The sequence below is a fragment of the Podarcis bocagei genome (assembly GCF_964188305.1).
Source record: "Podarcis bocagei genome assembly, chromosome: 2".
NCBI lineage: Eukaryota > Metazoa > Chordata > Lepidosauria > Squamata > Lacertidae > Podarcis > Podarcis bocagei.
Window position 1 is genome coordinate 26927690 of NC_138126.1, and position 17142 is coordinate 26944831.

General features: G+C 41.0%; 1 protein-coding gene across 6 annotated transcripts in view; it reads right to left on the reverse strand.

The window, feature by feature from the left end:
* Positions 1–17142, reverse strand: part of CFAP20DC (CFAP20 domain containing) — a 153202-nt gene that overhangs the window by 85544 nt on the left and 50516 nt on the right. For all 6 annotated transcript variants that reach the window (XM_081184097.1, XM_081184098.1, XM_081184096.1 and 3 more), the window contains 2 exons: positions 13236–13350; positions 7300–7456 (listed from right to left, as the gene is read on the reverse strand). In XM_081184097.1, coding sequence (XP_081040223.1) covers positions 7300–7456; positions 13236–13350 — 272 coding nt within the window. The remainder of the gene's footprint in view (positions 1–7299; positions 7457–13235; positions 13351–17142) is intronic.

Genomic DNA, 17142 nt, shown 5'->3' on the forward strand with positions numbered 1-17142 from the left:
AGGAAGAAAGGAATAGTCAAAAGTTGCCTCCCTCCATTCTACTGACATATTCTTTCTTTTGGTTGGTAGGGATCCTGGTTGAATAGCACCTTCTGTCTTACAGTTTCATACACAATAAACATATTTTAGAAGGAAAATTGAATTTATTTAAGCTTCATAGTTTAATACTTCTATTGATGGCCAGTGTTTGACAGGATACTTAGCATTTGATACATCTTCAGCAAGCTATCCAATAGTATATCTAAATGTTTCTCTTTTTCTGTTTAAACTGATTTCCCACTAGTGACATAAATGAATAGCCAAACATGTTCAATTCAAAACACAAAGATACTGAGTTCTAAATTATTGCCCATTGCCAGTTGCTGTGCCCAGTCCTTACTCACAGCACGTTTTTGTCATATCACCTGACATGTGCTGCAACAACTTCATTTGAGATTTTCTTTGGTGTGGTTTAACCAGAGTAGATGCTTATGACGATACATATGATTTCTCCTTGTTAAATTATATGCACCGCTCTTTATAAATCAGTATGATCACAATGCCAGTATTAATTGTCTCCCTTTTTTTTTTTTAGCAGACCATCTATTAAACCGGGGATTGGCCACGACACGAAGCAGTAAAAATCAAGACGTATCCCACATTGCATTTGGATCTAAGGTTCTTGGGCCGCCTCCACCTTCAGGCTGAAGGTTCAGCTCAAGGGCATCTGGGGAGGTAGGAAAGCAAACTTAAGAAGAGCCTGCTGAAATAGGCCAAAGCATCATATAGTCCAGCATCCTGCTCTCCTAATGGCCAATCATTTGCCTATATAGGAAGCCTGTTTCTTTAAACAGTGAGCTTTATTGGAAGTCCCTGGGTTTTAGTAATCTGTACATTAACAACAAAACTGGTGCCGTTAATAAGGAAACAATTCTAAGATATATAATAGCTGTTGGTGGAGATGATATGCTAGCCAAAGGAAACAGTATGTGTCAAGTCATAATATCAGGAAGCAGTGCTTTCTTTCTTTTTTTTTGTAATGGTACTGGTACAGGGTACCATCTCCTTTTTGTTGTTGCCCATAGCAACCATTTTGTGTCAGTACTCAACATTTTTATCAGGGTGATGGCTGGGATAGCACATTTGGTAGAGAATGAGACCCTTTATCTTAGCACCGTGGGTTCAAGCCGCATGTTGGGCAAAAGATTCCTGCGTTGCAGGGAGTTGGACTAGATAACTCTCATGGTCCCTTCCAACTCAACAATCCTATTATTTTATGGCACATCATGGGGGAACAGGCTTGTGGGAGTATATGTTCCAGGCATATTCTGGGTTAGGGCTGGTTGTGAAATGAAGTAAGAATTGACCTTAAGGGGCTGGCTATGGAGGGACATGAAAATTTGGGAAGCATATGCTTAGCAATCTTTTTTAAATAGCTGTATAAGATTTATCTCAACAATAGTTCTAATATTGGAAGAGGGAGAAAGGAGGCAGAAAGAAGTAGGAGACGTGTATAATTTAGATTGTGTAATGTGCCCAGAGCCCTTAACATGATTGGACATATTTTTAATGGAGATGCAATTTTTTTTTTGCCATTGGACTTATTTTTATGTTTCTTTCAATAGTTTATTTTTGAAATATAACAATCTAAAACCGATCCAGAGCGAGAGTACTACCTCCTGTCCCTATTGTGAATTGGCTTCTTTACTATGCCAAGCCTTTGAAACATGTCACAAAGCCGGTTCAGCCTCCATCTTGAAGAGAGAGAAAAACAAGCTGACCAGGAGACACGTTACACAGTAGGCAAAAGTGTTTGGGAAAAGGAATCCTCAGTCACAGTTAAGGTCCAGGTTTCTCACAATACAATTAAATGTAGAAGTACAATAGAGAGCTCAAAACACGTGAGTGTGAAGTATTGCTTTGTTTGAAGTGCCACCAACATGTTGAAGTACAGTGGTACCTCTACTTACGTGCCCCTCTTGTTACATATCCTTTGGGATATGCACATGGCAAACCTGGAAGTATATTTCCAGGTTTCGCTGTGTGCACATGCACAGTAGCACTCTATCACACTGTGCGCATGCGCAGAACAGGCACCCCCGGTTGCGGAAACCTTGGGATCCAACTGGAGCTCCGGAACGGATCCCGTCCACAACCGGAGGTACCACTGTGCTATCAAAATTTCTTTGCTTGAAGTACTATCAACACCAATAGCGCTCACTGGAAGGACAGATCGTGAAGCTGAGGCTCCAATACTTTGGCCACCTCATGAGAAGAGAAGACTCCCTGGAAAAGACCCTGATGTTGGGAAAGATGGAGGGCACAAGGAGAAGGGGACGACAGAGAATGAGATGGTTGGATGGTGTTCTTGAAGCTACCAGCATGAGTTTGATCAAACTGCGGGAGGCAGTGGAGGACAGAAGTGCCTGGCGTGCTCTGGTCCATGGGGTCACGAAGAGTCGGACACGACTAAACGACTAAACAACAACAATAGACAATGTAAGAGCCGTCTCTTTAGAGGGGGATGGGACAACATGATGATCTCAGTCCTTCTAGTCCCATAAATCTACAACTGCAATCACCAGCTGTTATATCTTTTCTAGGAAGTATAATTGCAGATGCTTGATTGCGGTTAACTTACTGTTAAAATAATTTATGTGTGAGGTTAAGAATTAATCAGATTTCAGGGTGGATGGGCTTTGCAATTAAACTCCACCTGCAATTAGCTGGCCTCACAATTTAGATTATGGCTGAGATTCAGTTATTATCTAATCTCATGTGGTTGTTACATCTGAGAAAGCTCTGTAACCTATCACACAAGTGGCAGAACGGGATATTTTGGCCCAGTTAATGCATCACCGAGTTGCTGCAATGTCGCTCCACAGCGTTAACAATTCCCACTGCAGCCGCTCCCCATGCCAGCATCAAGCCAACTGCCATGCCGTCAGGGATATACAAGTATTCGTCTGTTGCTCATTTCAAGCAATCTAGAAATTAAACAGCATAATTTGCTTTCTAAACAGACTGTATTACTTTAATGCCTGTACTGGTTTTTTTGTCCAAGCCTCCCAGACATTCATATTATCTGACAAGCCCAGCTTCCACAGCAGTGTGTTGATATCAGTAATGGAGACTCAAAACTATAAAGGAAGAACAAAACACATTTGGAACACAGCGTTCTACATAATCAGCCACATTGCTGGAAAACAAACAAACAAAGAAAGAAGATTCCCAAACGGAGAAGTGAAGCAAGGCTAGGAGAGGCACCGGCTGAGTACGCCAATCATTTTGTATCACAAGGCGTATCAACTTCCCAGTTTAATGAGAAATGAAAAAAGCTGAAACAAAAAATAAAATAAAATGTGGGGATGTAGCTCAACCTCCAGAGAAATATCCAAAGAGCTTTGCAGAAAGAAATCTACTTATCCACCTGATTCCCAATTCCGTGGATCGCCCCAAAGGCTCACTGCTCTAATCCCGATTAAATGAACAGCAAGTTTCCAACTTCAGTGCAAGATAATTAGCCGGCATTGTTTCACAAATAAAACCATCTTCTGTACCCTCCTTTTGTAAAAATATCCAGCCATAACTGTGCTTTCCCCCCACACTTTCCTTTTGAGGAGTGTAAAAATTGGGTCCTCTGAGTATATTTAGGCATATCTTCCTGATGGGAAGATCACACATTTATTTATTTAAAGATAAATTAATTTACAGGTTTATTTCTGTGAAGAAAATTTATACACAAATAATTTGAGATGGCTTCTCCATTTCCTGGTAAAAGTTTCTATCAGTTCAAAATTCAGTTCTGGACTGGCCCAATGGGACAAAGTCTTTCCCCCACCCCCTAGATCAAGAGAATGCCTCCAAGAAGATGTGGCTATTGTTTCAGGATGAGGTGAGTGGTTCGAACAAACTCTGCAGGGTGGGATCTGGGATCCCACTCCTGGGAAACCCTGACACCGTGCAAGTGATATTGGCAGAGTTCAATGGGAAACACTCTTACATAAATCTCACTGATACATGGAACTTGAGAAAGAGCAGGAAATGTTCCCAGTTGTGTTTTTGATTAGATTAAGTCAGAATAACTCTGCAGCTCCTAGCAGGGCTATGTTAATTGGCACCAGATGTGGAAAGAAAAACAAGCTTATCATGCTCAAGAGGTATGCAACATCTAAGTTGGCATGAAATGTCAATTTTGGAACTAAAAAGATGCAACTTGTGATGTGATACAAGTGGAAGATGAGCCCTTCTGGATCACACAAAAGGTCTGTCTAGTCAAGCATCTTGTATTTCACAGTGGCCAACCAGAGGTTTCTGGAAAGCCAACAACCAGGAGATGTAGGCAACAGCCCTCCCTTGCTGTTGCGCACTGTTCAGAAGCAGACTGCTGTATTAGCTAACTAAAGCTCTAGTATCATGAGGGAGCAAAACTTCTGTCTACTTTATCCACATACCCTTATCATTCTGAAGTTGATGGGTGACCTGATGTGAATTTCCCAGTACAAAAGAACTTTTTTCATGATTTCATGCTGCAGAGCAGTTACTCAGCAGAATACGTGGGAAGGGTTCTGAACACAGCAAAGCTGTCTTACCCCATTCTTAAGATAAGTCAATAAACATTAGCGTCAAAAGATGCCCCCTTCCCAAGGAGACAAAAGTCTAAAATGACCTAACTGCAGCACTGCATTTATCTCATTAGAAACTAATTAAAGTGTCTGCATTTTGAATTATTAATCTGGTTTTTTTATTGTATTGCATTAAAATGTTTGATTTTAAATGTATGCAAGTATGCAAAGCACATCAAAGTGCAAGTAGATAAATAGGCACCGCTCTAGCGGGAAGGTAAACGGCATTTCCGTGCGCTGCTCTGGTTTGCCAGAAGTGACTTAGTCATGCTGGCCACATGACCCGGAAGCTATACGCCGGCTCCCTCGGCCAGTAAAGCGAGATGAGCGCCGCAACCCCAGAGTCAGTCACGACTAGACCTAATGGTCAGGGGTCCCTTTACCTATGCTGAACCTGAATGCAGGATAAAATGTTTTGAATTCATTGAATTCTGACTGCTTTGAAATGCAATGCAAATATGGATATAGGTATCAGGATATTAAAATATAACAGCATTTATTTAGAATGAAGAGACTCTCCTCCTAATTTACAGCTGTGAAAGGCCCGTTAGCAATCTTCTAAGCATTTACTGTCTAACCTAACAAGCAGAGATAATGGCAATTTCATCCTTATGATCTTATGCCCTGTATAGTATAGCACATACAGGAAGAATACACCTTCATGCCAATCTAACTGGAAAGCAATGCCAATTTTATTTTGCCTTCAGCTGGTAGAACCCCCTGTTCAGCTGTCACCCCAGTGAACACCATTCAATAAACATTTCAACATGACAGATTTCCTCCCAGACTGACACATAACAAATCAACGAGCTAATGGATGGCGAAAGGCTCCCTGCACAGATGGCACAGTTCTGCAAAACAAAATGCTGGTCCTTAAAAACCAAAGCCTTGCAAATTCAAATCACCTGGAGAGAATAAACACAAAATTAAAATGCCATCTCCATGGTATTATTCCCCTCCTATTTTTTTAAAAAACTCAACAACAAAAACAATATACTTGGATCAGGGTCGGGAGAGCATAGTCCAGACTGAGAAAACAGAGTCCGTTTAAATCAAGACACATTTGCTCAATAGCAGGAGCATCCAAAATTGACCACCTGGTTCAAGGAAGAATGTAACTGCAGGCAATCATCTAAAGCAGTCCTCTCTTCCACTGATAGCCTACAAGAATGCCTCCAATAGCCAGTGACAGCTCTTCTCTGTGGGCAAGCAGAGCTCCCTTCCAGCACACAACTGAGAAGCAAAGCTAACATAAGATTCAAACTATCTGCAGGAGCTCACTCATTGTTGCCTCCTCCTAGAGGTCTTTAAAGCAGAAGAATTCTCCCATCTCATGTACTCATGTATTTGAAATAGTAACGCCACTGCAGTTAGTCAGAGGGGCTGGGTTGGGATGCAAACGTGACCAACTTACAATGTTTTGTCACAGTTCTGTGGCTTCCAAAAAAATGCTGAGCTTGGAAAACCTACCTAGCTTTCTGAACTTTCAAAGATTAGTTTGGTTTACTGACACCACATCAAAACTCTTATCACATGCTGCTTTATATTCCATTGCCACAAACAGGACATGTAGTAAGAGTAGATTGGAAGAAAAAGACTATGGAAAGTCTGTACTGATTTGGGAAAGCGATGGGGCTAGGTTGAAGAAAGAAAGGTTATTTCAGCATCAAGGAGATAGAAGGAAGGAAAAGTCATCTACTCTAACCACCTGCCTTAAAAGTTAAGAGATAGCCACATGGCTGTCTCCCAAGGGAACCTATACAATCCAGAGCACTGTGTGCTATGAGCAGAATGTAATTGCAAATAGTTCCAGATAATTGAAGCAAAAGAGCAAGATACAAAAAAGATGCAAAGACTTAAAGTTTAAATAAATAAGCAGGTTGGAGGAAAAGCTCAAATTACAATGCAGAACTAGCCTCAGAACTATTATCTGCCAAAAGTCTCTTACTGCTTACTTTTGGAGAAGATACTGGGAGACTGAAGAATCTAGTCTAAAACAGATTGCAGTGTGTGGGGGAGTTCATTTGACTGGAAGAAACTCAGCCCAGATTAAGAAGAGCAGAGTTGAATGCAAGGGGGCAGAGGGGACCTGACTCCTTTTATTTAGACACAGTGATAGTGTCGCATTCAAAGAGTAACATGTGGCTGATGAGCAATGGGACTTCTCACTAATATAGTGAGCAGCTCATTATCAAAACCATCTTTTTCCTTCTTCAGAGGTCCCATTTCCAAAATGAAGTAAAATAATGGCTGGATTTCAATGTAGGTAGTCTTGACAATTTTCTTTTTAGAAGACACCTTGAGAAAATGACATCTCTCAGCAGAAGAGCCCACTGATAATTAAATAACAAGCTCTCTTTCAAATTGCTTAATGAAATACTTACCTGAAGGTAGCTCGCCAGAAGATTATTAGCAGTTTTGTATGCTAATTTAAAGATGGAACCTTTTCCACAATGCAGTTTTAATGCAGGCAGTGCTTTATAAAAATGTAAGTGCCTTCCCACCTTGTCACCACACTTAGCTAATGTCATTGACAACCCCTGAGCCAGAGAGATACATGACCTGTACTTGCATTAATTGCAGTGAAATCGTCTAAACTCTCAAATGATTAATCATAGAAGCCTGGTAGACAAGCTTGAAACTGTATGATACGACAGTAACTCAGTGCAGCTCCAGGAGGTTCAGGTTAACACACCATCTTCATCATCTGTATCCAGGGGCTTTGACTTCAGTGTGAAGATTTTTCGCAGTTTACAGTTAGCTGAAACAATAATGCCATCCAAGGACTGGAAAACGGCTCCTTTGAATATCTCGCTGGTGAATGCTACCAAGTCAATGCACAGGTTGCACCACTAAGAAAAGAGTGAAAACAGATTTAATGACACTTTTACATAAGACGCAGGTCTTGTAAAAGAAATCAGCACTGAAATTTACCACTGAACATAATTACTGTACAACCCAACTCTCCTGTAGCTGCTCCATGGAATATATCATCATCATCATCATCCTCATTAATCTTTATTATGGTCCAGAGACCCAACAAATCATTACAAAGCAATACACAATTCAGACAGTCTACCACCAGGTTAAACAAGCATTTTGTTCAGACTTAAAGATAGGGATCATTGGTTCTTGCAACCACCGATAAAATATTTGCCACTGCTAATGTTCTAGCGTTTGTCCGGTCTTCCAATAGGAACCTGACATAGTGAGCCCCTGATTTTCCTGGGAAAAGGTACCAGCAAGGGTAATATCAGTTCAGCCCTGGCTTGCTCGTATTTCACACAGTGCAGCAAAATATGTTTTACAGAATCAATGTCTTGGGCACACAAGTAAAGTCTGTCCTGGTAGGGAACTCCTCTCAACCTGCCATCGAATACTGCAGAAGGGAAAATGTTTAATCTGGCTTTGGTAAATAACCTTCGGTAATTTGGTACTGTCAGGTTTTTAATGTAAGTTTTTAACTTAAATACATGCTCATATTGTACTCCTACTGCCAACAGACTACAGACTGTGTGTGATCGGGATCGCAAGTCACTGTGTATATTATCCCACAATCTTTGCTTTAACGTCTTTAGGGCGCCTTCATAACCCAGGTAATAGAGTCCATGGAATATATGTTTTCTCCATATCAAGGAATGTTGCAGCCATGCAAGTGGTCTATAATTGCCTCCACTCTGAACTCTTAGCATGCATCTTGTACTTGAAATCAGTGATACTTGCTTTTAAATTAAGTGTGTACAGTCTGAGTTGCTTGTGCATATTAATGGCTGGTGGTAAACTAGTAAAGAGCAATCAATATAAATGGTTATGACTATCAAGGATCCCTGCCAAATTGCAATCCACTTCTCTCCCGCTGCTTGCTTTCTCCTTCTCTATATTTGTCTCAACACACACACACATTGATACCACTGGCTGATTTTCTCTGATGTAACCATAGGCCCATGTAAGAAAGAAATCATATCCCCTGTGACTGCCACTGGTTTGATGATCTTAAGTCACAGAGGAGCCAGGTGGCCTTTACCCAGGTAGCTCAGCATTTAGGACACCATTGATGTGTGACATTAAATTCAGAAATCCATGGCAGTAGATAATGAACTTCCAAATTGCAACTTCCAAATCTTGTGTGGGTATATCATTCTGCAGTGTCAGGAATGAAAGAGACACATGAACACTAGCTTCTTATAAAGGATGGTTCTATTGTCTGTGAAATGTTGTTATATTTGAGTGCCTTATGTTTATCCCTAAAGGAAAGCTTGCCTTCTCCTATTGGGAACAAGCAGGTTTGTAACCTGTGGCATGATGAGAGATGTGTATGTGTTCTGCAGTTCAACACACACAAAAACAGAACAGAATTTGATTTGGGATTTCAGCATTCTATCAGCATTTATATTTTTTAAAAAGCATTTCTAACCCTTCTGGCAACAAACTTTGGCTTCAAGGTATATGGGAAACATCTAGTGAAGCTTCCTGAGCAACAGGATTTCCAGTTGTTCAGGGTCTTTCATAACTTCTTGTCTCATTCAACGACTAGCAGAAGAAATTACCCAGAATAGCATGTGGCTTAAATTTACCTAATATATACAGGTAGCACATCAGGCTAGATCTTGCTTTATTTCTCTTTAGTACAGAGTTCTCACAGCCTAGACACAGTCTCAAAATACAATCCCAGGTACAGAACAAGCCAGCAGGGCACCCCTCAGTATCCAATCTTCAGGGTTGATGATGTCTCTGGAGTACAATCAAGACAGCCCTGAAGGAGGCTAATCAGGGCTAGAGCAATAAATGAGACAGAAATCTTAGTGGAACTAAGGAACAAGCCCCAGATAAAAGCAACTTATAAACATGTAGCAAAATTTTAGAAGTTTGTTTCAAGTCTTTTACTTTGGGTCAGAAATAGCCAATTGATGTTTTGCATCCCCTAAAGAGAAAAGAGTCAAGCTTTTTTTGATCCCCAGCTTTACAATCCGCCTCCCAGGTCAGTTCAAGAGCTTCACCACTAACTAATGCTATCTGGTAAAGCTGAAATTTTGTACTGAACATGTGCACATGTAGACTGACCTAGCATTCATGAAGGAACACAGAAACCACCTTTCATATTCACTGTGATGGGGGATGCAGCAGCATCACACCTGTTGCACTGAATATAGCACAGTGGCAACCTGCACTTATCTTACAAAAACCCATGCTTCTTCCACACTTTTTAAGTGCTGGAAGCCAATCATTGGACTGACTAGGGCAGGGAACAGAAGTCCTGCCCTTCGGAATTGCCTGTGTCAATCTTTTGTGACATCTTGATTATACTGGTTGGTATAGCAAGCAAGTAAGCAGATAAAACAGTTGCATGAAGGACAACTTTACCTGCTCCATTCAAAGTCACTGGGCAAAGAAACTTCTCTATCCCATGCAACTCATGGGATTGCACACCACAGTTATTCTTTTGTGCCGCAGGAGAGCTAAATGCAGAAGTCAACGCTTCCCATACCTACTCTGCGTGTCTTACCCTAAGAAACAGAACATTCTTAAGAGATTGCCTCCTTTTCTGCATTGCACTTGGATCCATAACACCAAAATTGAGAATATGTTTTTAAGAGCAGCCATATGCCAAATGTCAATCAAAGGACAGTATTAGTAGTAGTGACCAACAACTGTCAGAATACCCCCCCAATTAGTTCACATTGGGCAGTTTGTTGATATGGATATGTTAATGTGGTTTCAGTCCTGCAGTTGTGTACAAATATGCCTTCTGTGCAAGGATATGGTGTTTGTAAAGAGCAGGATTAGCACCATGGATGTTAACTGGGGTTATAACTATACATAAATCTGGAAATGGAAGGCAATAATACTTTAACATTGTGAAGCTCACCTCTATAGCAGTAATGTGTTTACTATGTGTAATTTGAAGCCATTTGGTATGTTTCTTTTGTGGAAGTCAAATGGAGCATAGCTAATATTGTCAGGTCTTCCTGTACAGATTTTCCTACAGAGTTATTTAAGAAATGGTGTGTGTTCTTCATTTCTTAAATAACTATAGAGAAAACTCTCTCCAGGAGCACCTGACAATATTAGGCACGTTCCATTTGACTTCCACAAAAGAGGTATACTGAATGGCAACAAATTACGTAAGACAAACACTCTGTCACAACCAGAGGACAAACACACTAAAACACTGTATACTGAAACAAGAAATATCAATATTCATTTTTAGTATGTACTAATGGAAATGTGCAGCTCTAGCTGTGTAGGAAATTGTCTTTGCTAAGCCCTAATAAAATAAATATTTAGATGAAAACAAAGTATTTGGGTGAAAACTAAAAAGTAACGGGAAAGCTTTAATCGGTGTCTTAAGCATTCATTAATTTCAGTGCAAAATGTCATTCCTTAATGGGCTTGCCACCTCTGAGGAACATTGATAACATTGTTCTAACTAATCTGTGTGCATTATTTGATGCAGGGACAACATTTAAGATTACCAATGAAGAAATTACTTGTTTTGCTTGTGAGAGAGAATTTTTCCTCAAAATCCCTTCAAAAATACCGTATGTACTATACTAAGAAACTGGCATATGCTCTTACTTAACAGCCACTGCTTTTGGGGAAAGCAGAGTGAATGGAGGATTATCTCTTTCCTCTTCTGTACAATCAGAATGCACACTCAACATGACTAGGAGAATTGGGGGAGGCGATCGGGGGGGGGGCATGCGGGGGACTGGAGGATGCTCTCAGTTCTGATTGCAACAAGGGAAGGATAGCTGAAGAGAGATGTCTCCCTGCCCCATAATGCATCCCCAGCAAGAAGAGTTACCCTCCCCTTGTGTCTGCAATTTAATTTGTAACACTTAGACATTTAGTTGCATGCTATGTATCCAGAAAATTTCAAGTTTGATCTTGGTATCTACCAGATTCATGTATTCATATGACTACAGAGCTGCTCTGTTTCAAAATCTAGAGTCAGACATCACAAGGAAGGTTATATCTACCTTCTCAACAAACAAAAACCATCCAACCATATAAAAGTCCAATTGCTAGATCCCCATCAAATAATTTGTTCTTCGAGTGGAATCTTACAACTAAAGTTCACATTTTGAGTGAATTTTATTTGCTCCAGATTAAGGAATACTTAAGTCTTGAAACGCTGGTGTTAATCTGACATAGTCACCCCAAAAATGAAGATGCAGGAAAATAATTCATTGTAAGGATGTGGGAAAACTCAGTACAGCGTGAGACTTAGAATCATAGAATCATAGAGTTGGAAGAGACCACAAGGGCCATCGAGTCAAACCCCCTGCCAAGCAGGAAACACCATCAGAGCACTCCTGACATATGGTTGTCAAGCCTCTGCTTAAAGACCTCCAAAGAAGGAGACTCCACCACACTCCTCAATCTCACAGTCATGGGTTCAAGCCCCATGTTGGGGAAAAGATTCCTGCACTGCAGGGGGTTGGACTAGATGACCATCCTGGTCCCGTCCAACTGTACAATTGATCTATGATCTTGAATTAACCACTGCCTCAGTGGTATGACTGTCTGGTACATATTGATTTTTAAGGCCATGCTTGAAAAAAGGAGAAAACTAAAATGAAGTTATTAGTATAAATGCCTTCCAAAAAGTTGTAGAAAAATGACTTTTCCAAGTAAGTAAGTATTTTGCAAACAGTCTCTGTCTCATTCTCTCTCTCTCTCAGTTCAATGTATTTGGCAGTTACTTGTAAAGTACACGTATGCCTACAAATACCTATTTAAATAAAAATGCTAAGACTGTTTTCATCCTTGGCAGGATCTTGCTTTAATATGAAAAAAATTGCCTTCAAATTAGCTGTAGTTTGCAAGAAAATATTGCACATGATTAGCGGCCTGAAGGATGGAAGTTGCATTTTGCAGTGCAGTGCAGATGGGAAGCCATATCCTCACCCAAAATATGCAATTAGATAGCAATACATATCAGACAGACATCTGCTTGTTAAGGAAAATTCATGGTCACACCTGAAACCTCTGGCAAATTTAATTTTCAGAATTCATACATTCTGCACACAATTGGGTGAACAAAGTGATTACAAACCTACAGATGGAAGGCATATTTTCCAGGATGTTTTAATTCTCATATCTAAGACTTATTCTTAGCACTAGCTTGGAGCAAGCAGCACTGATGCTATAGACCATATCACATAGATTCATTGAAATGGGATCGCTATTGCACTTCTAATGACTCCTGGTGTTGCATGAAGGGCAGAAAATGGTATCAAGAGCCCAGGCAAAAATTTGTGCTCTGCTCACTCACTCCAAGTTCTGCCTATGTTTGGACAGGGCTTGGAACCCTCAAATAACAGTCTGAATGTGGTAAGTAGGATCTATGGTAGAGTTCACTAGCACACCTGTTTGACCTTCATGTTACAGAAATTCCTAATACTTTTCCAAATTGAAGTTCTTTCTGCACATGCACATGTACCCGCTTATACAATTAATTTAAATCACTGCTTTGGACTGAACCAGAAAGTGAACTTCTTGTCTTCTGCAGACATAAGTACTGATATCCAGGACCATGATGATCAACTTTAACAGTTCTTACAGATACTTAGAAGTATTGCAATGCAAAGGAAAAGGGAACTATAAATTGGAAGGAAATATACCTACAATTTTGCGCTTGATCATAAAAAGAGGAATTTTTGCATGTAGGGGGGTTACGGACAACTCCTTGTGGATTGTTGATAAATACAACCTTCTTTTAATATTTCCTAAATCAGTTATCCTGTAAAAGAGAAAAGGTGAGAGGGGGAAGGAAAAGAGATCTCCATCAATACAATAACCACTATCTCTGGGCAACCACAGAAAACCATCATTCATATGCAGAACCTTTAAATCAAGGACAGCAAATAGGGAGTTTAAGTACCGTAATTTTCGCTCCAAAACACGCACTTTTTTGCTCCTAGAAAGTAAGGGAAAATGCCTGTGCGTGTTAAGGAGCGAATGCACTCACTGGATCCATGGCTGCCGTCAGTCAAGCAAAGCGGAGCCGCTTGCAGGGCTTTGCACTTGCTCTAGCTTTGCTTGCTTTACAGCCAGGAGGAGGGGGAGGAGCCGAGGAGGGAGGGAGGGAAGGAGAGCCATGGCAGCAAAGCGGGCAGCAGCCGCTTACACGCGAGGAGGGACAGACGGGAGCCATAGGGAGCCGGAAAAGTGCTGCGTAGCCAGCAACAGCTGCTGCAGCCTCAGCTAGCAACCCTCTCTAAACGGAGCAATGAGGCTGCAGAGGGACGGCAGGGAACAGGAGGGCTCTGAGCCACAAGCGCAGTGAAAACCAGTAAAAAAGTTTTTTAAAAGGCTGCTGGGGACAGGAGGGCACGGGATGAGGGAGAGAGGGAAATTACGATTCTCCCAGCGTCTCAGCTGATCCGCTGAGCAGGACTTGGGTTGCAGGGGATTTGCCATTAGCTGCGTAAAGCAGCAAAGAGGGAGAGAAGGAGCAAAGTGGGAGAGGAAAGGAGCTGCTTACACTGCTGTAAGTGGCTGCTGTCCGGTTGGCTCCTTTAAAGCAACAGTGCTCTTTCCCTCCCCCCTCCCCTCTCAGCTCGAAAAGCTCCTTTTCCACACACCCCACTCGAGCTCCTTCTCCCCTTTAACCGCTCGCCTGCATCATGAGCCACATCCTTCTCCACACACCCCACGCGTGTTCCTTCTCCCTTAAATCCCTCTCCTGCATCATTAGCCACATCCTTCTCCACACACCCCACGCGTGTTCCTTCTCCCCTTTAACCGCTCGCCTGCATCATTAGCCACATCCTTCTCCACACACCCCACGCGTGTTCCTTCTCCCCTTTAACCGCTCGCCTGCATCATGAGCCACATCCTTCTCCACACACCCCACGCGTGTTCCTTCTCCCTTAAATCCCTCTCCTGCATCATTAGCCACATCCTTCTCCACACACCCCACGCGTGTTCCTTCTCCCCTTTAACCGCTCGCCTGCATCATTAGCCACATCCTTCTCCACACCCCCCACGCGTGTTCCTTCTCCCCTTTAACCGCTCGCCTGCATCATTAGCCACATCCTTCTCCACACTCCCCACGTGTGTTCCTTCTCCCCTTAAATCCCTCTCCTGCATCATTAGCCACATCCTTCTCCACACACCCCACGCGTGTTCCTTCTCCCCTTTAACCGCTCGCCTGCATCATTAGCCACATCCTTCTCTACACACCCCCACGCATGCTCCTTGTCCCTTGAATGCTTTTCCTTCCCTCCCCACTTAAAACGTGGTTACAAAGCACGGATCCACATGGATCCTCAGGATTTTTGCACTGGGTCACCCCAAGTTCACCATCAGATCACATAGCATGTCCATGGCTACAGCCTGCACCAAAAAAATCACGCACCCACTGTTTCATGGGGCTGCAATGGCGCAAAAACGTGGTTACAAAGCATGGATCCACATGGATCCTCAGGATTTTTGCATTGGGCTACCCCAAACTCACCGTCAGATCACGTTTGTGGCCACAGCATGAACCACAAAAATCATACATCCACTGTTTCGTTTAGAATATTTTTTTCTTGCTTTCCTCCTCTAAAAACTACGTGCGTGTTATGGTCAGGTGCGTGTTATAGAGCGAAAAATACGGTATTACCCCTTTTACAAGATAAGTAATGAGATTTCTCTCTCAAATTCAAAGTTAGTGGCTACAAGCCTGAATATATAAAATCACTTTACATGCTAATTTTATTTCAATGCTCTTCACTCTTCACTAAATTTCCACAGCACTTCAACCTATGAAAGAATTCAATTTGTATGAACTGAGAAGCCAATAGCCTTTAATAATCATGCTTTTTCAGTCCCTTAAGCTTGTGTTATCTTGGGACATGCTGTCACCCCACTAAATAGGAAATCATTATAGGTTCTTTTTCTAAAAACCCACCTGCCATTTCATATGCGCTCTTTGTATGCTTAAAGATAGACACAAAACATTGTATGTCGGTTTTACTTCCCAAGCACATATCTCCAAACCTGAATTAACAACACACAAGCTTATTGCTAACTATTCAGGCTGCTCCTCCAGTGACAGCCAGAACACTGGATTTGAACATCATTAATAGATTTAGACTGCAATCACGATCAACTTGGTTCAGATTGATAAAGAGGCTCCTATGTACCTTCTGCTTCCTTGTGGTTTCCATGAATGTTCAAGCTGGCTTAATTTCATCCTAGAATTTACCCCAATAGAAAATGGCTCACTACAAATGTTTTTAGATTGGAAATCGAAGCAACCATACTTTTAATTCCTACCACCTGCTTTCTTCTCCTTAAAGAGAAAATGTTTTTACCAACAACTTTACACTTGTTCTCAAAACAATGATGTTTTCTTCCATTTTTCCTAACAGTATCTTAGGTACAAAAGCTACCTTTTGGAACTTAAGAAAACAAACAATTTTTAAATTCAGTACTTGAGGTAATGCAAGAATTACAGGCCACAATACATCTAGAAACCATAAAACTGTACTTTCATGCATATTAAAATCAGATGTTAGCAACATAGAGCTACAAATGGTTACAACTCTTCTCACAAGCACTGACATCTGCATTGCTCAGCTTTGGCAAAGAAAGAAAACTCCAACTCTGACTAAAAGGCTAAAGAAAATATGGGAAGTTTCCTTAATGATCAAAACAACCTACTAGAGAAAAGTATGAAGTAATTAGAAAAATAATCAATTTATCGAGAGATGGGTTCTATTGATCAGCTATTTGAATGAAAAAAAATTATTGACAACATCCCTTAATATAACCTATTCCATCCTATGTAACCTTATCTTTTCTCTAAATCAACATTTATAAAGCAGCATTTGTAATATCTAGTATATCAATGAAAAAGCAAAGGAAAAATGTGATGAAACTCAGCCATCTTTGTACAGAATAAAGAAGGTTGATTCAGAGCTTTTTTAAAAAAATGCAGTCAACCTAGGTAACCCTTTAACATATTTAACAACTCACCAGGCCCTATAAACAAGTTAACATATGGAGCAATCCATTCTCTCCTGTGATGGGAATAGGAAGCCATCACAAATAAGAACTCTATGTCGGCACTGAAACCCCCCATATGTTTACATTTTTTTAAAAAAAACAACCCAGGCTGAATAACTGCATAATGCAAAAAAACAAGATTCCAGTTTCACTACAGGTATGGAAGCAACTGTCCAAGCGGTTTATTAACGTAATGGTAGCTGATCTTTCTAATACACTTTCAGAAGTAAGCTTTATACATTGCTTAAATTAATATTGGTCTACTGAGGGATCATTCAGTCCGAAAAGTGGAATGCAAATTAAGTAAAATATTTAAAAAAATATACAATTTTCTTTAGCATTAGTAAACTCAATCCCACCACCACTAAGTATGAAAGCCAGGAGTGCTACTGCAGTGTTCAGGGACAGCAAACCTCTGTCAGATGGTGGGAATTAAATACAAGGGATGAGTATTATCACAATGACCAACTTTCTTATAGTTTCTAGCTGGCCACTGCCAGAAACCAATGTAGTTGGCTAGATTGTTCATTAACCC